Source organism: Penicillium waksmanii, assembly GCF_028829765.1.
Source record: "Penicillium waksmanii strain IBT 27052 chromosome Unknown utg000001l:1.0-4852451.0:1.0-4856178.0, whole genome shotgun sequence".
NCBI lineage: Eukaryota > Fungi > Ascomycota > Eurotiomycetes > Eurotiales > Aspergillaceae > Penicillium > Penicillium waksmanii.
Window position 1 is genome coordinate 3148457 of NW_026643248.1, and position 19499 is coordinate 3167955.

The 19499-nt window shown below is 48.4% G+C and overlaps 8 protein-coding genes across 8 annotated transcripts; 7 read left to right on the forward strand and 1 right to left on the reverse strand.

Annotated features, from left to right (window-relative positions):
* Nucleotides 1–132: 132 nt before the first annotated feature.
* Nucleotides 133–1799, forward strand: N7481_001156 (sterol desaturase family protein; the record flags this gene model as incomplete). Its single annotated transcript, XM_057260375.1, has 5 exons — nucleotides 133–480; nucleotides 541–602; nucleotides 689–929; nucleotides 1010–1095; nucleotides 1177–1799. 5 exons carry the CDS (start codon nucleotides 133–135, stop codon nucleotides 1733–1735), a joined length of 1296 nt encoding a protein of 431 aa, XP_057128207.1. The 3' UTR covers nucleotides 1736–1799.
* A 974-nt stretch (nucleotides 1800–2773) lies between these two features.
* Nucleotides 2774–2971, forward strand: N7481_001157 (uncharacterized protein; the record flags this gene model as incomplete). Its single annotated transcript, XM_057260376.1, has 1 exon — nucleotides 2774–2971. The coding sequence occupies one exon, from the start codon at nucleotides 2774–2776 to the stop codon at nucleotides 2969–2971; it is 198 nt and encodes a 65-aa protein (XP_057128208.1).
* A 587-nt stretch (nucleotides 2972–3558) lies between these two features.
* On the forward strand, nucleotides 3559–3930 carry N7481_001158 (isomerase YbhE; the record flags this gene model as incomplete). The annotated part of the gene is made up of 1 exon (XM_057260377.1): nucleotides 3559–3930. The coding sequence occupies one exon, from the start codon at nucleotides 3559–3561 to the stop codon at nucleotides 3928–3930; it is 372 nt and encodes a 123-aa protein (XP_057128209.1).
* Nucleotides 3931–5407: 1477 nt separating this feature from the next.
* Nucleotides 5408–7036, forward strand: N7481_001159 (uncharacterized protein; the record flags this gene model as incomplete). The annotated part of the gene is made up of 2 exons (XM_057260378.1): nucleotides 5408–6054; nucleotides 6247–7036. The coding sequence occupies 2 exons, from the start codon at nucleotides 5408–5410 to the stop codon at nucleotides 7034–7036; spliced, it is 1437 nt and encodes a 478-aa protein (XP_057128210.1).
* A 4028-nt stretch (nucleotides 7037–11064) lies between these two features.
* On the forward strand, nucleotides 11065–12751 carry N7481_001160 (methionine aminopeptidase 2; the record flags this gene model as incomplete). Its single annotated transcript, XM_057260379.1, has 6 exons — nucleotides 11065–11104; nucleotides 11156–11284; nucleotides 11407–12002; nucleotides 12064–12492; nucleotides 12547–12633; nucleotides 12695–12751. The coding sequence occupies 6 exons, from the start codon at nucleotides 11065–11067 to the stop codon at nucleotides 12749–12751; spliced, it is 1338 nt and encodes a 445-aa protein (XP_057128211.1).
* Nucleotides 12752–13202: 451 nt separating this feature from the next.
* Nucleotides 13203–14752, forward strand: N7481_001161 (sphingolipid delta(4)-desaturase family protein; the record flags this gene model as incomplete). The annotated part of the gene is made up of 3 exons (XM_057260380.1): nucleotides 13203–13397; nucleotides 13546–13824; nucleotides 13943–14752. The coding sequence occupies 3 exons, from the start codon at nucleotides 13203–13205 to the stop codon at nucleotides 14750–14752; spliced, it is 1284 nt and encodes a 427-aa protein (XP_057128212.1).
* Nucleotides 14753–15519: 767 nt separating this feature from the next.
* Nucleotides 15520–17260, reverse strand: N7481_001162 (uncharacterized protein; the record flags this gene model as incomplete). The annotated part of the gene is made up of 7 exons (XM_057260381.1): nucleotides 15520–16104; nucleotides 16168–16283; nucleotides 16341–16399; nucleotides 16466–16488; nucleotides 16565–16635; nucleotides 16709–16925; nucleotides 17234–17260. The coding sequence occupies 7 exons, from the start codon at nucleotides 17258–17260 to the stop codon at nucleotides 15520–15522; spliced, it is 1098 nt and encodes a 365-aa protein (XP_057128213.1).
* A 907-nt stretch (nucleotides 17261–18167) lies between these two features.
* On the forward strand, nucleotides 18168–19203 carry N7481_001163 (UBA and UBX domain-containing protein; the record flags this gene model as incomplete). Its single annotated transcript, XM_057260382.1, has 3 exons — nucleotides 18168–18249; nucleotides 18309–18649; nucleotides 18700–19203. 3 exons carry the CDS (start codon nucleotides 18168–18170, stop codon nucleotides 19201–19203), a joined length of 927 nt encoding a protein of 308 aa, XP_057128214.1.
* Between the last annotated feature and the right edge of the window lie 296 nt (nucleotides 19204–19499).

Genomic DNA, 19499 nt, shown 5'->3' on the forward strand with positions numbered 1-19499 from the left:
ACCCTATCACAACTGCTTCATGCCCGCGGATTACGATGCGCCTGATGTCTCCGTTGGTTCTTCGCCCTGGGCCCTTGCCATACATGTCAGCTTGAAGAGGCGCAGAAAGGCGAGACCCTATTCGCGGGACTCATGCTCTACGGGCATGGGGTGGGCCCTGATCAACAGAAGTTGTCGGAGCTGTTGAAGATCCCCGCCCCGGCGACCAAGGTCGACGCACAAAGCGCGCTCGGAGTCGTCTCATACCTGGGGGATTTCACCTCATTGGTTGGCCATCTCACAGTCATGCTGTACCCAGACAAGGGTGCGCCAAGCTTTGGCCCCCGCATTAGTGCGCCCCTCCAGGAACCAACAGACCCACATGTAGGGAGGTTCCAGGCAGCCAATCACAGGCGGGCAAATGCGCATTATCCGGTTTGGTGGGGCTCGGATGGCTACCCGCCCGTCTGGCCTGACCTTTGCGGCGCTGATGACTTTTGTGTTCCGGCTCTCGCCCAGATCCTTTCAAGTTCTTTTTTTAATCCCCTCTTCACGAAATAGTCTTCTCCTTCTCTCAGTCTCTGCATCTTCTCTCTTATTCAAGACCTGCTAGGAACCACAATGTCTGTGTCTCCGCTTTCCCCCCCCCTGGGTGGTTGAATTATACTCTTTTGTGAGATTTGTCGCATATTAACCCTTTTTCTCCTAGGAATTCTACCGTGCTGCCCCCCGGCACCTATTGGGGTCAATATCAGGATATCACCAAATCCAATACCCACCTTAGCGTGGCAGAGAGATTGTGGGTCGCATGGTATGCGTGGGTGCAGAATGATGTCCTGGCCACCGGCATCATGTCCTTCGCTATCCACGAGTTGTTCTACTTCGGCCGCTCTCTTCCGTGGGTCTTCATAGATAGCTTGGGTTTCTTCAAGAGATACAAGATTCAGAGTGTAAGTGGCAAGCTTAACACCTGGCACTAACCGAAATCAATCCAATTCCAGCCGCCATCGAAACTAACATTCTGCTTCAGAGCAAAGTACCTTCATTACGCGAGCAATGGGATTGCGCCAAGTTTGTGCTTCTGAGCCACTTCACCGTCGAACTTCCTCAAATCTGGTATGTTCCTGCCCTCGACGGAGTGGTATTCTACCTGATGTTTGCCTCTCGGGCCCGATGAAGTAGTAACGGCTCTTCTAGGCTTTTCCACCCAATGGCCCAGTTCTGCGGTCTATCAACATCGATTCCTTTTCCGTCTCCCTGGACTATGGCATATCAGATTGCAATATTTTTCGTGATGGAGGACACTTGGCACTATCTTTTCCACCGAGCTCTTCATTGGGGTCCACTCTACAAGGCTATTCACAAAATTCACCATCAGTATTCCGCACCATTTGGTTTGGCCGCCGAATATGCTTCTCCTATTGAAGTGATGATTCTCGGCTTCGGGACCGTCAGCTCCCCGATCCTCTGGTGTGCTATGACCGGTAACCTGCATATTCTCACTATGTATATCTGGATTGTGTTGCGCTTGTTCCAGGCTATCGATGCCCACAGTGGCTACGAATTTCCTTGGAGTCTTCACCATTTCTTGCCTTTCTGGGCTGGTGCTGATCATCACGACCTCCACCATGAGAAATTCATTGGGAACTACTCAAGCAGCTTCCGCTGGTGGGACTACCTCCTTGACACCGAATACACTCCGGATGCCCTGAAGCGCCGAAGAGGGAAAAAGGTGGAAGCAAAGAAGACACAATGATCTGAACGTTGGCAGTGACGGTCTGCCTATTTTCTCTTCAATTTGGGCGTTGGCTTTGTCTGGATCTATTTAAACTCTAGGGTTGTGACACTGGAAGCTTCCCTCTTAGCCTTGAAATTATTTTTGGTTCAAATTTCTGAAAGCTTTTTTCAACTTCCCCGCCGTTTTCGATTGATCTAGGACCGTTCTGAATCTATGGAGTCTCGAGAATTCTCATACAAGCAATGGAGGGCGCCCAATGGCGAGACGGGACATTTGTTACTTGACGTACACTGGCTGTCGGACTCTACTGCAAGTGCGTCCCTCACCAGCCATCCAATTGGTAAGTTCATCTAAGAACTGTAAGGCCTTCAATTCTCACAAGAAAAAGTGATCATCTTCCATGGGGGGTGTTTCGTTCAGGGATCAAAGGACATCATTCCTCGAATGCAAACTGAATCCCTGTGTAATATGGGATTTGTTGCAGTCTTTCCAAATTATAGACTCTGTCCTCAAATATCTTTGTATGATGGGCCGTTACGGATTAGTTAGACTGTCTTGAATGGACGGCTTCTTCGATGCCTGCGATTCTCCGCAAAGAGCCTGATTATGTTGAGGTGGATGCTGAAAGAATTGCTCTGATGGGCCATTCTTCGGGAGGTTCCCTTGCTCTATTGGCTGCGAGGTTGCCTTTCCCTCCTGATATGTCTTCGCTTTGAAAATAAGCTGACTGTGCCTTTATTTAGGCAAATTCTTCCATTCCCGTGCGGGCAGCCCTTGACTTTTATGGTGGCAAATATTATGCCGATTAAATATGGCACTCGCCAAGTCCCTTTTTTGCTTCTGCTCCAGACTATCCAGAATCTTTCGCGGAAAGGATTTTCGAAGGGCCACAAGTCTCGGCCGCAGTGCTGGCCGCAGGGCCAGACAAGGCCTCACCTCGTGATACCTGGCTCTCAAATGCTTTCAAGTCTGGAGAAGCATGTTTCTCTTGTTGCGGATGGAGCGGATTACAGACTCATAGAGGGATCAAGTGCCTTTTCTTCGAAATTGCCTACGATGTTCATCCATGGCACGAAGGACACGGTGACCCCATCCAGAATCAGTGAACTTGCTCAGGACGAATTATCGCGTCTCGGGGCCGAGAGTCGTATTATTCTGGTCAAAGGTGTTAACCACATGTTTGATATGTTCTTCACGGACCCAGAGGATGAGAGTTATAGGGACTATGTTCTTCGAGGCCATGGGGCTGTGTAAGCTTTGACTACGTATTGGCATACTCGCATTTATTTGGCTCCCAAGACTGTCGATCATCACAAGCAAAACATGGCGGCTTATCCGAAGATACCTTATAATTAGCAGGGGCTGAAACCGCCAAATCAGTGACGGCGATCGCTCCCATCCTGTTGAATTTCTGGCTCCACAATGATCTCTGTTCGCAAAATCGCATAGTTTAGGCCCAGCGTATATTTTAAGCTTAGAAGCCCGCGTCTAATTTGCTTCAATACTAACTACTCGCTATCAATTTGGACCTTTTTGACACTTATTCATGTTGACCGGGGCGTGGAGCTGCTTACTCTTAATTAGCTCTCGCAAAACCTAGCAAGCTAGGTTAGTCTCAGACCCGTAATCATGATGGGAAATTGATCATTTCGAGGGGGCATGCACTGGCGCATGGTTGTGTGAAATCTATTCCTTTAGCTCAGTTCGGATGTTCGCCGTCGATCAGCTCGTACCGAGAAGGTAATCAAAATTTAATTTAAAGGTCCTACATTTAAAGCTGAGTTTCTCTTCATTCGCATTTTCAGGTCTCACTCAATATCCTTATTTTCTTCTATCTAATCATGCGACAATCTGTATTTTTCCTCCTATTTGCTGCATTGCAGATACTCGTCACAGCGAATATACCACCTGCAATTTGTCAACAAGCGGCTCCGAATCAGACTGCTTTGCATCTCCCTTCTGTCAATGTATCCGTCCCAACGTCACCCTGGGGACTCGCCTACGCGAGCGACGACGTTGCCTTTGTCTCCCTGGGAGCATTCGTTGGCGTGCTGAATACGTCTACATGCGCTCCACGTCTTATTCGCACAATCGAGCTACCAAAATATAGCATTCATAGTGATGGCTCCACCGATGACAATGGTGCGGCTGAGCTCACTATTTCCAAGAATCGGAAAGAGGTGTGGGTGTCACTTGGGCCGGGGCAATTGTGATCGATGTCGAGAAAGCGTTAGCCGGGCACGAAGATGCAATCATTGGCGAGCTTATCACTCCTATGTTCTCCATTGCGACGCAGATTGTCCTATCCATTGATGAGAGCTATGATTTTATTAGTCAAGAGTATGGGAGTAATGCTACGCAAGGGCGTGGGGGAGTTCAAGTGTTCGAGGTGAATCGGGTGAAAAATGGTACCATTTGCGGCATTTATATTGGCTTTAGGGAGCTACAATATGCTGTGAACGGGATAGCTCTCTCCGCTGATGGGAAAACAATCTATGTCACCAGTGAAGGGCCCACACTAACGTCTCTAATGCACCACAAGGATCGCGGGACTCTGAGCGTCCTTGATAAGTGCTGGAATCGATTCTTGTACTCGTTATCGTCCAGCACTATGCGGAATGCTGCGACCCGCTGGGAGGCTAAGACTCGTTCGGGCATCTCCATCGTAGCCGTTTTGTCGAAATATAAGCCCTTAACTTTTTTGTATTTGATGACTGCGCTTCTAGTTGGTTAAAACCTACATTTTGCTGGTTACAGGTCACAATACTGGTGGCAACGCTGCCTCGAATTCCCAGATTATACAGAGACTTTACGTGTGCTTGATACCGACAAGCCTCTACGAGAATACGTTGGAGACAAAGTGAGGCAAGTTTAAAGGATTAGCTGGCGAGTTATGGCCCGCTACTGCCTTCATCTTTCCCGAGACCAATCGTTCAGGCCTTAACCCCGGCCTTGAGATAGTCTGGGGCGACCAAGGGTTGCGGGCGGCGGTTCTGAGCCAGACACCCACGTGATGCTACTGACGGCTGATTTCATTGGCTCGCCGGATAGGCTAGGGGTTTCGTAGTCTAAAATAGGCCACTAATTGTCATTTGGTACTGGTATGGAAATCGCAATAAGTCTGTCATTTCTGAAATACTGGATAAAAACTATTTAACATATAACTACCGTTTTTTAAGCAGTTTACCTAATAATGCCAAGAAATTTTGACGTGTATCCGACTAGTAATGGTATACATGTAGCGACAAGGGGTGGGTACCAACAGTGACCTTCGATTCGTTGGTGGTCTTGCACCTCAGCAATCTGCGATTGTCCTAGAGAGCCTCCTGGTCACATTTCCGACATTTGCAGCAGCCTCAGTGATGCGACCATAATCGAAATGACACGTAACGGCCTGGGCATCGTGCATCTGCTTGCCATATATCGCGTTATTGACGACCACACACTCACTAACACGTCACAAACTACCCTGCACTTGCATCTACCCTGCACTTGCATGCATGAACCGCATCACTGTTCCTTCCCCTCATCTGAGGCTCAGCTTGTTGGCCTCAGAGGTAGTGCTACAGAGCAAACGCTTTCGCGAGATGACAACGAATATATTAACCCTCTCCTCTGGCAGGAATGTGAGGCCACTCAGTTTCTCGACTCTTCTGAATCCCCTCGAGCAAAATTAAGCAATACCTTGTCATGCCTCCCATTAATTCCTCGTCCTTAAATTCAGGAAAGCACGATGCCATACCTGTGGCCAATACTGGTAGCCTAGAGGGCTTCATCAAATATATAGGTATACTGGCGTCAAGCTCTGAATCTCAGTTTGCAGCTACCGTGCTTAGCGAGATCACTCAACAGCGTGAGCAGATTCAGTCACAAGAGGAAGAGTTGAAGGAGAATCAAATTACCATCAATGGAATGTTTAAATTCAACCAGGATGAAAAAGCAAAACAGCAAGTCTCCGCTACGCAGATAGAAACGCTTCGCGCTACTGTCAACGAAAAGGAGAGTAAGATCGCCGAATACTCGAAGAAACTAAGGCTGCATCAGCAGGAAATAATAAATTTGAAATCGGCTTGCTCGCAGGAAGTAGCTAAAGTTTCACAGTCCGCCAAAGACATCAGTACGCTGCAAGCCAATCTGAAAGAGAGAGACAAGATGATAGACGAATTGAAGACAGCTGGATCAAAATCAAAATCCATGTTATCTTTCGAGCAGGGAAAAAATGAAGAGCTGGAGACTGCTAATGCCTCAATGAGGACGGAGCTGCAAGCAGTCAAGGCCTGTATCAAAAAGTTGGAGGACTTTGCTGTCCAATCCTCGGATGTTGGCGAAGACTTTGTGTAAGTCGTGTGAAATGGTTGCAATTATCCAAGAACTGACTATTTCCGTACCCTATCAAAGGACGACAAAATTCAAGAACCTTTGGACTTCTGCTACAAACGAGCTATCCCCATTGCTAGCACAAGATGTTCCGGAAAGTATCCTCAAGGTCAGTTGTTGGACACTTTTCTCCATGCTCATTACTGAAAGAGTGAAAAGGACAAGGCAGTATGGGAGAAGCTGAGGAAGGTAGACAACGTCATTCTACCATCAAACTTTCCTCTGATCCCCTCAAACTCCCCAGCTGTCAAAGCAATACGAGCTGCATTAATTCTGGCCGTTCTGTTCAGAGAGATCAATCAACGGATATTCCGGCCCAGCTATTTTCTTTCGGAGAGCAATAATCTTCGTGAAGCGCTCGAATATGTTGCTAATAGTAATGGCGAGAAAGAAGCGTATTGCCGCCGCTTACTTCTCTCCATTGATCCGGATGCTGAGCAAGACACTCTTATTGCTGAGATCCAAACTGTGGTCCAGAGAATGCTCTCTTATGTGGGCGGCCTCTTTGACGGAGAGCAGCACGATTTGTTCTGCACAAAAATTAAGACAATAGTTGAAAATGCGGCCGAATTGTGGCTTCCAATTCAGCGATCGCGACAGAAATTCGAAACAGACTTCGAACCCTTTGATCCTGAAGACAACGAATGGGATATATTCTCTTCTGCTGGTAAAAATACAAAGCTAGTGGCACAGGACAGTCTTGGTCTTTATGTTCTCAATGTCTTCCCGTGCATCTCAATGGTGGAAGACGGCGACCATGATCCGTTGACCAGTATCATTCAGCTCCGCAGCTCTCAAGAATTATACATAGCAGCGCAGCACGAAGCTTCCAAAATATCAACCTCTGCAATCACCAGAAGGTATTCTACCCGCCCCAGGAGACAATCGACGGCAGGCTCAAATGGAAAGCCTTTTTTAGGTGGAAATCCGGCCAAGGTCTGATCGTCGGACCGTGGAAAAGGATTTGGGCGCGCTGACAGCTCTGGGGGCTGAGGAGGCTTCATGAGGCAGATGAGAATGATATCTAAGGGCTATCGGCGATGGAACTCTGGAATATGTTTTTCGGTCATGTACCTCCGTAAGTTTGCGTTTTGTTGCACGATAGGATACATAAGTTGAAATCCAAACGTTTCTTTTCAAGAAAGCCGAAATAGCCTTGGCAGACATTATATTGAGAATAAACGCCGTGAGTCTTAGAACACCAACGGGCCGAGACGCGCCACGGTAGCCAGGTGATGCATGTGCTAGCAGGTGCATTCGGGGATCTGAAGCCCCACTCCAGAGTCAGGATAGCATCATTGGCCGGTTGTACCTCTAGGTTTGTTATTGTTACCCCAGTGGGCCCCGCAGTGGTTTCTTATTCGACCATACTAGCTCCATCGATGTAACTGTGGCTGCATCTTGATGACGACGGTCCTAATGTATTGTTTGGTAAATAAGAACCCAGCCGCGTCTCTTTATTGCCTCCTCACGAATTTGTGTTATAGCTTTTGCCAGTGACTGATTTTGAGCGAGAGAAAGAAGCGGAGCAGTCGATTACGGGAAAACCCTACGAGTTGTGCTCAAGGAGAAGCTGTTTTGGTGCTTTCAGCACAGAATTCCTGATAGTCGATTGTCAGTATCGTTTGTCTCATCCCACTCGTGGGGAATTGAATATAAGTGAAAGCACATGTGACATTGTTATTCTAAAACGGATCCATAATTTCTGCCAGTCCGATTTGAAGACATTCTAGAACATTTAGATATAGGGTGACCTTACAAACTGGACCATCTACCCAACTACTCAAGTAAAAATTTCAGAGAACAAGTCCTGCTGTCAAATTTCTTCCTATATTTGGCTCGTATGTATAGGTCTAGTCTTATGAGTCTGGCAGAATGAGACTGAAATTGCTGGTTCCTCCCTATGTTATATTATAAGAGATGACTGGAGTTGAAGGGTTCATCCATAATTCCCTTAAGATCACACATGGGCAAATTTTCCCTTGCTCGCATAGGACTAATTTTTCTCTTTTTTTCCTTAGGCCGCTAATTACCTCGATATCAAGGTGCTCCTCAATGTCGGCTATAAGGCCGTTGACAAGATAATCAAGGAAAGTCTCTTGAGGAGATTCGCAAGACCTTCAACATCCAATATAACTTCACCCCTGAGGAAGAAGACCAGATTCGCCACGAAAATAAGTAGGCTGAAGAGTGAGTTCCCGTTTGTCCTATTACATGAGTACTTGATCCCGCTAAAACTTTCCTCAGCCGCTGAGACCTCTTTTCGATAATTTGTGACTTATTTGCTACAACGGAACAAGGCGGGAGACTTGACTGAGTCTTATGCCTGTTCGTCTATTTTTCAGGTATATTAGTGACGGCCATAATTAGCCAGGTCCTATTGAAGGAAGAAAAGTAAATATAATAGGCGTTCATATCAAAAAGCTTGCTCAACAGATACCGTGATCCACTTATAAACAAGTTTATGAGATTTGAAAACGTCGTGAACAAAGGCTATCTCTAGAGCAATGGAAGCTTTAGATCAGACAGCTTAGCAGAGGTATTACAGGCCAATCACTACACCACACTCATCTTCGCACAGTGCAAGTGACTTGTTTGATTCGTCACTAGAGGCAATTAGAGATACACTTTCGATCGACGATCGCGCCTCTTTCCGCAAATTTGCCAACCACGCTGCCATGATTGGAGAAATAAGATTGATGATGGCGGGGCACGAGCACAGAAGCAGACTGACTGCTTGCTGCCGGAAAATTGCCACCTTTTCCAAAGCATTCGAGCCGTACTTCGAAGTTGTCGGTATTTTCGTTTCGACAAAACCAGAATGGGCTGCTTGGTTCTGGGGGCTGATTCGAATTGTATTCCTGGTTTGTCTTCCGGTCATTGTGCAACTTGGTACCTATACTAATTATCTTAATGGACAGCTGGGAAGCAACCTGATAAAATTCCTCGAGAATGTCAGTGATATGTTCGAAGAAATTGCATTTACCTTGCCGCAATATCAGAAATGGTTTGAACTGTGACGTGGGGGCATTGACGTGAAGGACAATGATCGGCTTGGGCAGGCAATGTCTTTTATATGCGCGGACGTTATTGAATTTTCACTTCATGTATATCGTATTTTCTCAAGAATACGGCGCGGTGGGAAACCCTAGCACAGTGTTAACAAATACTCAACTGACTTTGCACAGGATCAACATTCATTAAAAGAGCCGCAATGAGCGGAAGTCTGTTATGGAAGCCATTCCAGTCCCGCTTCATGGACGTACTTGAGAGGTTGAAAAAGCACGAAGCATGGTGTGAGACCGAGGCGATGATCCAACAGCATGACCACATTACTCGACATCATGAAACATTTATTCAGTATTTGAAAAAACAGAAGAAAGAGCCAATGCTGAAAGGCGCAGAGACTTTGCTGAGCAGGAAAAAGCACAGGGTAAGGGAGAAGAAGATAACCAATCAGCCACAAAATGCTAATAAAAGAGCACAAATCAGCAAAGCAAGTCGCCATCATAAGAGACCGGCTATCAACTCCACGTTATCGTATATTCCAGGTGGACGGTCAGGAGTAGAATCAAGTCGCTAGGAAGATCAAGAAAGCCCATTTTTGCTCAAGACAATCCGATTCGGGGGTTGTGTTGGCAGTATGCCCCCGTCAAATATCATTTATGTCGTGCCTGTTGTGGAGAAAGGTATCTGGGAAGGTGTATCTTTGAGCTTCGCGTGGCAAACTTGTTTAGGGCCCCGCAGGTTTGGCACCCAGGTTTGGCCCCCGATAGCTGACAGATGGTGTGGTCAAAAATAAGGTGGGGGTTTTTGAAGAATGCACATTTCTTTTTCACCGCGCTATCTTCGGTTTTCAAAAGCATCACAGTGCGAGTCCTAAAAGTAAACTTCCTGACGAAAGCTCGATAGTCGCGAGCCTCACGATAATTTTATCTTAATCGTTTTCACCGTCGATACCTGTAGATGAAACTCAAACAAAGTAAATATCTGGATGAAAGTCCAACGAATGAAATCAGAAGAAGATGATGGCACATAGAGCCGTAAACTCAGAGAAAGGAATCGTAAATTTCTAGATAAAAATAAAAATCTATGTAACAATCTCTTAACTAGTAAATAGTAGATACTAGATATATTAAAGGTCTACACTATTGTCAAAATATTCCTCCAAAAGGACGATCCACGAAATAGGCAAAGAGATAATACCCTAGCAAAAGAATATTACTAGTAGTCCACGGACAAGAAGGCATCAGCACCAAAGCCTCTATGACATCCCAAGGTCTCTCATAGACATCTCTATGTAGCTACTTCAAGTTCAGGCACAGAATATACCGGGAATCTATCGGAGCGCAAGTACTGTTGTTATTCCCTTGAATCGCGGGGGCAGGATGGTTCTCTTTTCCGTCGGCCTATATATTTCTGAACCCTCAGCCCTGGAGGTCTCAACAGGGTGCTTCCTCGAAAGCGATGTGATCATAAGTACTGTCATTGAAATGCGTTGAAATTCATTTAGTTATTTGTATTTAAAGTATCTACATTGGCCAATGAAGTGGGCTCTTACCTAGGTACAGCCTATAGCATTAGATAAAGCCAACTTTAACTTGCATAAGCATTCAATGTTTTAAAATAATAACCATAGTAGTCCGGTTGTCTGGCAAACTGCTAAGGTGGTGAGAGTTCTCACCGTAATCGAATGGAAAGATGTTCATACTGATCCACGTAAATTCAGCATATTTTACAAGTGTGTCTCCCGTGTCCTTCAGGAAACTGATTGGATAGAGAACAAAGGGAAGAAAAGTCCTCGTCATGTAAGGTCAGGGTTTTTATAGATCGACCCCCACAATAGCCGCCCAGGGCCGCCACTACCTTATCTTATCAGCAAAAATCTTTCCCCGACTTCCGAGCCATTGCCATCCCATTTCTCCCCTCTTCTTCCTTCCACTCCACCTGTGATCTTCCCATACCCCACCATGGCAGCTCAGGCGACAGACAAGCTCCAAGGTCTGGACCGTGGGTTTTTCCTTTTCTCTCTTCGTGCGACCTGAACTGACCAGACCCTAGTGAATGGTCAAAACGGTGCCAAGGCCGAGACCCCCGCGGCTAGCCAGGCCACCCCGGCCGAGGCGGAGGACGATTCTGATGACGACCAAGAGGAAGGCGAGGGTGCCGCAGATGCTGGCGCTTCTGGAGGTGAGTGGTCTCTTTCTTCGCCATTTTCCCTTCTGTGTTATCCTACCCTAGGCCTATCCCGCATTTCGATACACCAAAGTACAGTACAGTAGAACCAGGCAACTGACAGTCTCGCATTCCAGCCGCGAAAAAGAAGAAGAAGCGCAAGTCCAAGAAGAAGAAGAAGGGTGGCGCCAAGGTTCAGAGCGAGCCTCCTCGCGTCCCCGTCTCAAATCTCTTCCCCAATAACCAATACCCCGAGGGTGAGATCTGCGAGTACCTGAACGACAATGCCTACCGTACCACCAACGAAGAGAAGCGCTACCTCGACCGCATGAACAACGACTTCCTGAACGAGTACCGTCAAGGTGCCGAAATTCACCGTCAAGTCCGTCAATATGCGCAGAAGAACATCCGACCTGGTCAGACCCTCACCGAGATCGCGGAAGGAATTGAAGACTCTGTGCGTGCTTTGACTGGCCACCAAGGCCTGGAAGAAGGCGACAACCTCAAGGGTGGCATGGGTTTCCCTTGCGGTCTCAGCATCAATCACTGCGCCGCTCACTACACCCCCAACGCCGGTAACAAGATGGTTCTGAATGAGGGAGATGTGATGAAGGTCGATTTCGGTGCTCAGCTCAACGGTCGCATTGTGGACAGTGCCTTTACCATGACATTTGACCCGGTCTACGACCCGCTTCTGGCAGCTGTCAAGGACGCCACCAACACTGGTATTCGGGTAGGTTTTGTGCTGGGCAGAAGAGTATCATTAGAATCGAGCTAACAAAAACTTATTATAGGAAGCTGGAATCGATGTCCGCATGAGCGATATAGGTGCTGCCATTCAAGAGGCCATGGAGAGCTACGAAGTTGAGCTCAACGGTCAAATGCACCCCGTTAAGTGTATTCGCAATCTCAACGGTCATAACATTGAGCAGCACGTCATCCACGGTGGCAAGAGTGTGCCCATTGTCAAGAGCAGCAACGACCAGACCAAGATGGAGGAGGGTGAAACCTTCGCCATTGAGACTTTCGGTAGTACCGGAAAGGGTTACGTCCGGGAGGATATGGAGTGCTCCCACTACGCGCTTACTCCTGACGCACCCAACGTCCCTCTACGTCTCTCGTCCGCTAAGAATTTGTTGAGTGTCATTAACAAGAACTTCGGTACTTTGCCTTGGTGCCGTCGTTATCTTGACCGTCTTGGTCAGGATAAGTATCTCCTTGGGGTAAGTTCAACTTGAATTGGCGGATTGTACTTTATAGACACTAACTTTATGTAGTTGAACAACCTGGTGCAGGCTGGAATTGTCCAGGACTACCCGCCCCTTTGTGACGTTAAGGGCTCATACACCGCTCAATTTGAACATGTGAGATCTTTCCCCGTCTTCACTTCTATTCGTTGCGATTTGTTGATTAACCTTGAACTAGACTATCCTACTCCGTCCCAATGTGAAGGAGGTCATTAGCCGCGGTGACGACTACTAAAATCCATTAGCAATAAAAACAAGCAATTCCTTTGAAAATTTTCATGAATTAGCCGCAGAAGGCAACACAATTGACCCTGACGATCCCAGTAATCCACTCGCTCGGTTGTATTAATAAACATTGCATGTAACTAAATGTGGGGATGGGTTGATAGTAGTGGTAGTACATGGTTGTAACCACCGATCGTTGTTAGCAGGTAGCGTATTATAGTATGGGAAGGGATATTTAAGAGCAACAGACACAATCACAACTTTCTTCTAAATATTCTGTCAACTCGAGAGTACCATCATAACAACTAGGAAAGGCCTTACCAACCCATGTAATCCCGCCAAGCCCACTGGCATCAGACCACGCAAGTCGCCCGTGTCGCCCCACGTGGAAACTAGAAACTTGAACGACCGCCTTTTTTCCCGTCCAGGCCGACTTTCTTCAACTACCCCTAAACATCGCCATGACTATCGTTCAAACAGCCTCCCCTCACTTGAGGGTGTCGGCTGCCAAGTCATCTTCCTCGGAATCCAAAGAATCCCCTTCCACTCGGATCTCGCCCCCCGAAACCTCCGCCGTTGATGACCACTTCTTCTGGACCTACACCGAAGAGCCGCACCGGTCTCGACGACAAGCAATTATCAAGGCTCACCCCGAGGTGCGTTGTGCATTGAATCGATCATACACCCCATTTGCCATATACGAAGGAATTGACTCTTCCTACGGGCCATGGGCCTTGTTCCTGGCACTCCCCTTCCATGTTCCTGGATCATTGGCTAACCCTGGTTACCTCCCGCCATGTTTAGGTCACCAAGCTTTGCGGTCCTGAACCTCTCACCAAATATGTTGTTTTTGGCGTCGTAGCCACTCAAATCACCTGTGCATACCTCCTGCGCAACACCTCCATCCTCGACTGGCGGTTCCTGGCCACAGCATACTTCATCGGAGCCACCGCCAACCAAAACCTCTTCCTGGCAATCCACGAGATCTCCCACAATCTAGCCTTCCGCTCGCCGCTAGCAAATCGGTTGCTAGCAATCTTCGCAAACCTCCCCATCGGTTTGCCCTACAGTGCTGCGTTCAGGGTGAGTCTCCGCGTTTCCTCCCACGCTCGAAGAAGCCAACCGTGTCCACTCCGCCACACGTATATTGGCCAACAAAAGGCAATTGACCCCCTCAACTAACATCGTCTCTCACTGGCAGCCCTACCACCTCACCCACCACAAATCCCTCGGCGTGACAGGTCTAGACACCGACCTCCCCACCGCAGTGGAGGCCTTCTTCCTAGACTCCCTACTGGGCAAGACATTCTTCTGCACTTTCCAAATCCTCTTCTACGCCGTCCGACCCATGTTCATCTACAGCCCGCCATTCACCTCAATCCACCTCCTTAACCTCGCCGTCCAGCTTAGCTTCGACTACTTCCTAACCCAATTCGCCGGCTCCCTCCAACCATTCTACTACTTCATCGCAAGCTCCTTCCTCGCCGGGTCCCTCCACCCTTGCGCGGGCCACTTCATCGCCGAACACTACTTCTTCTCGAACGTCAAGACCGGCGGCACAGAGTCCCTGCTCGAACTCAAGTTCAAGCCGGCGGCCAAAACAGAAGGCCCCTCCGTTCTAGACGGTCTCGCTCCACCAGAGACGTACTCTTACTACGGCCCGCTGAATTTCTTCACCTACAACGTCGGTCTGCATAATGAGCATCATGATTTCCCTGCTATTCCCTGGACCCGATTGCACAAGTTGCATGATATTGCAAAGGAGTTCTACGAGCCGCTTCCTTGCCACCGGAGCTGGGTTTGGGTGATTTGGACGTTCATTCTGGATAGTGATGTTGGACCTTGGTGTCGGGTTAAGCGTGCGCAGGGCGGACGTGTTGTCGGCGGTGGTGGTGGGAATACTGGTAAGAATGCGCCTACTGGGCGTGGAGGGGAGGGTATCTCTGCTGCGTCGGCGGGTCCGGCCGGCGAGGAAGGTGATGGGTGGAAAGAGAGTGAGATTCAGTGTTAGACTAGACTAGGTATTCGTTTTCGTGTCTTCTTTTTTTTTCCCGCTGTCAGCGTTTTGGGAGGTTACTGCTTGTGTTATGACTACTTTCGATTGTATGGTGTCAGTATTTGATACTGAATGTCTGTGATCAATTGGGACAAAAAGAATATTTCTCTCTTTCGGCCTGCTAGTAGCAGTTTTTTCGACATTGTATTACTCCATTATTTCCAAGGGTGCATTTGCACTGGCTTCTACGGAAGAAAGGCGAGTTGCTTGGGGATATGGATAGATTTGGCAATAAAAACACAACGCTCAACTTTCAAAGACCCTCAGAGAAACAACCACCTGCAGCAACATCAAGGAGCACGTCATTTATTATCCGACAGGAAGCAAGCACATTGGTTATCTCGCGAGGGCTCGATCATCGTTTATCACACAAAAGAGTCGAAGACGCTGAGTCCGTTCATCGTAACATGATATTAGACAAGACAAGGAAAAGGGTGAGGAAGTAAGAGAAGAGAGAAAGAGAAAAAGAACGGGGGACAAAGCGCCACGAAAGCTGCAAGCCAAGAGCCAAGCACGGAGGTGGAATAAAAGGAAATATGGATACCGGGGAAGAAGGTTGTAAAAGAGACACAAGAAAAAGGCTGATGCTGGGAAACAAAGCGGCAGGCTCTTCAAGAGACACGCGCGGTTAGATGGGAGGAACGTCGAGACGTGATCAGAGGCATGATAGAACACCACGGATATCAAGGACATAATAGATCATAGGTCACACACAAGCGCGGTTAGAAGAAGAAGTAGGCGATCAGGAAACTGATTAGGCAAAGCCCAGCAACCATCTGCACTGGTACGCCGGACTCGGTTTGTTGGTGCGATTGTTGCATGGCCGCTGGAGCTGCCTTGGCATCGCCGCCAGTCTTGCGCTGTCGCAGACCCTGGTCCGCCAGTCGGTCCTTCAGCCGTTGGATCTGCGCGTTGGCCTCTGCAAGCTGCGCCTTCAATTCATCACTCGAAGGAAGTACGCTGGCCACGGCAGCCTTGGCGTTCGAAAATGCAGTGGCGGGTTCGGAGGGCTGGGGGGGACTCGGACTTGGGCTTCTCGGAGAAATCGGGGGCGGGGACGGGGGACAGTTGCTCGGTCTTTTTGGCGGCAGGAGCAGGCGTTTCGAAATTTCCACCGGGGGAGTTGTAAGAAGGAGGCTCTTCGTCCAGGACCTGTATAGAGGTAAGCTTTGTGCGTGATATGTCGGTAGGCCCGCAGCAAAACATACCGAGTCGTTACCCTTTGATTCCGGCAGAGTAGCATCCGCAGCGAGCCACATCACACGAATCTTGCGCTCCACCATGGCGGACTTGGGGGATCTTTCAAACTGTGGAAATGGGCGTTAGTATCAGGATCAGGGGAATATCTCGAGGCTGTTCAAACGACATACAATTGAGGTCACATTGGCGTGTTCCATGTCAGGCGAAACAGCCACGGACTGGACCAGGAACTTGTCCTTGCACTTCGCGTCTGTGGCGGGCTCATCCTTCAGAGCCTGCAACAGAACTATTCAACCCCATCAGTTTTGGTTCACAGATATCGGCAATTGGGAGGGGAACGAACCTTGGACCTCGACGGCCCGGCCAGGCTCGATACGGCCGGAATTAGGGCGCACACAGTAGCTAAAAGAAAGTTAGATATTGAAGACTGTACCAAAATCGCGCGGTCGATATAGGAAGGGTACGTACTGCTTGGGGGCAGTGGTTTTAACCTAGAGGGCGGGAAAGAGACGGAATCAGCTGTGTTCGTGCCTGACAAATGCCGAGGGGAAGGAAACGTGGGCGTACCTTGAAGACAACCGAGTCCTGACCGGCGTTGCGCAAACGCAGAATCTGGCATACTTCCTGGTTGAAGGGGCCTGTTTATCCTCGAGAATCAGTTTTCGAGGTCGTTCGAGGTCTGGACCGTGTGGCCGAGGTCGAGGCACTTACGTTTGAAACTCAGCTCGGGGGGGGTCAATTTCGACAGACATGGTAATCGTAAGCGCGAGTTAGGAGTAGGGCGAGGGGTATGTGTATTCGGCGGTGGCTTAGGATCCCGCGACAGAGATGCGATTGCGAAAGAGAGGTGTGAGGTGAGTAAAGGCGTGGTTATCGTGTCAAGGGAGTTCCAAGAGTGGACAATAATCAACTCCTGAGGCGCGGGTTGCTGGCTGACTCAGCGGATCAGGTGATGTCACGGTGCTGGTCACGACTTGGTAACTGCCAGTGGGTAACTGGTCTGGCACTCTGGGAAGATTTAATGGAGAAGTCTAGAGTGCCGGGTGGGCGAGAACTATTTCGGTAATCGTCTGAAGTTCTTCGGAGGCAGCCTCGGTGGTGAGTCTCTTATCACTGCATGTGAACCTCCACAGTGGGGTTTCACGCTCTCAACGAGAACATGTGTAGTATACTTGAGTGGGTATAATATACTCTTGATGGTGAATAGACTAGCCATACCTAGTAGGTTTAACCTACTAGGTTACAGTAGGTATACAATCGCATTCTAGCCAGGAACAGGAAATATGAGCAAATCCAACTTTGTTGTTTTACTCCTCCCTCCTCTCATTGGCAGCATGCGCAACGGTGTACTAACTAATAGTATCATTCTAGCCGGGGCCGCAGATACGAGTATGCCTCAGATTGGGTTTGAGATCTATACTATCTATCATCTAGTGCTTAAATAGGTGAGTTACTCAATGTAAGCTCACCCCGAAATACTACTACTGTGGCCTGTGGCTTACCTAGTTAGCTCACGTTCCTTGTCTTGTCCGTTGAAGGCCGTTTGTCTTCTAGTAGTTACATAGCCTTAGTTCTTGTTTATGCGATTTTCACTTTCCAACAACTGCTCCATCTCTGGCTTCGTCCAATCGTTCCCTTTAGCAGTTGTATCTCACTAGCTTTATATTAACTCAGTTGGCCTCTATCAGTATTACTAGTAGTAGTTAGTAGTAGTTAATTACTATTATATATCGACTCGGAGTTTATCATGCTCCAGGGCTACCCAGGTGTGAGGACTATGGATCAGCAATCTGCCAGTGGGCCATTGTAGACTATTTTGAACTGGGTTTTCTGCGTATTAATGAAAGAACTTCAAAGAAGTTAAAAGATTCATTAAAATAAGCCCAGCCAGATATTTGAACCTATAGTTACCCTAAGTACTTAAGTATCTCAGGTTCCCGCGGGCCCGCACTTATCGCTCGCCGCCTTCGCAGCTCGACGATACGTCACCCGTAACTCTTAAGCTCCCACTCACCGACACCATCACAACATTTGCATCGCCCTTTGTCGATTGACGCACTATCACTCAGACTGACGCCCCATCCATCGATAGGATATTTCTTAATTATTATCGATTATCTCTCTGCCACACCCTCGTTCCCCGCAGTCGATCCGCCGTACCCCACCAAACATGGCCTCCGACCTTGATCAGCTCATTGAGATGGGCTTCGACCAGGAGCGAGCCCAACTAGCCGTTGCCAAAGCCGGAAACCGTGGGTCACTCTCTACCGATAATTCTCATCTTGGTTGCCTTTGTTAATAAATCGCTTAGTGCAAGGGGCATTGGAATGGCTCGAGGAAAACCAAGACAAACCGCTGGATGAGATCAAGGCCGCGCAAGAGGCAGAGGACGAGGAGGGCCCCGCTCTGAAGCCCGGCGAGGAAGCTCGCAGCCTAGTCTGCAATGATTGTGGCAAAAAGTTCCGGAGCCAGGCGCAGGCCGAGTTTCATGCATCCAAATCCCAACACGTCGATTTCTCAGAGTCTACAGAGGAGATCGCGGCCTTGACCGAGGACCAGAAGAAGCAGAAGCTAGAGGAACTGAGAGAGAGACTCGCTGCCAAGCGAGCCGTGCAATCAGTGCAGGACAAGGCTGACGACAAGAGAAACGAAGTAAGTGACACCTGAACCTAGATGTATGGCCTCGCTCACAAATTCCGCAGCAAATCCGAATGAAGGCCACAAAAGAAAGCCAAGACGCGAAGGAGGCCATGGAGAAGAAGGAAAGATTGAAGGAAGCGGCGCAGAAGAAGAAGGATAAGCAGGATGAGATCGATGCCAAGAAGCGTGTTCAGGCACAGATCCAGGCGGATAAAGAAGAGAGACGCCGGAAAGCCGAGCTGGCAAAGGCCGAACGAGAAGGCAAGGCTCTTCCTCAACAGCCCGCCTCAGTCCCTACCCCTGCCTCCGGTCCCGTCACCTCCAAGCCTGCATCCGAACACAACGAGACTCGCCTGCGTTTCCAAACTCCTCAAGGAAACATCATGAAAAGACTTCCTGTTACGACAACCCTTTTCGAGGTTGCTGCGGCTCTCAAGCAAGAGGATGGCGTCGAAGTCCAAAGCTTCACCCAGACCTTCCCTAGGAAGACCTGGAACTCTGAGTTCTTTGGCGAGACATTAAAGGAATTAGGTCTTGTGCCCAGCGCAAGCCTTATTGTTCAATGATTCAGGGTCTAGTCAGAATGTGGTAATGATGGACCCTTGAGGGATAGATATTGCTTATTCAAGGATGAGAAATGAACATCGCATATTCAGCTTCCAATATAAACACTTGTATTTTTCAAATTAGTAAACTCATAAATCCAGAATTCCTAGTACACCTTCAGTCCCAGATGGGATCCCGCGGCTGCCTGAAAGATAAGGCGCTTATCAACATGTGACATCGCGATGGCCCGCGTCTCTCACACGCGTTGAACACGCCCTCTCCACTTCCCCCAAATCAACACCACAACACACCAATA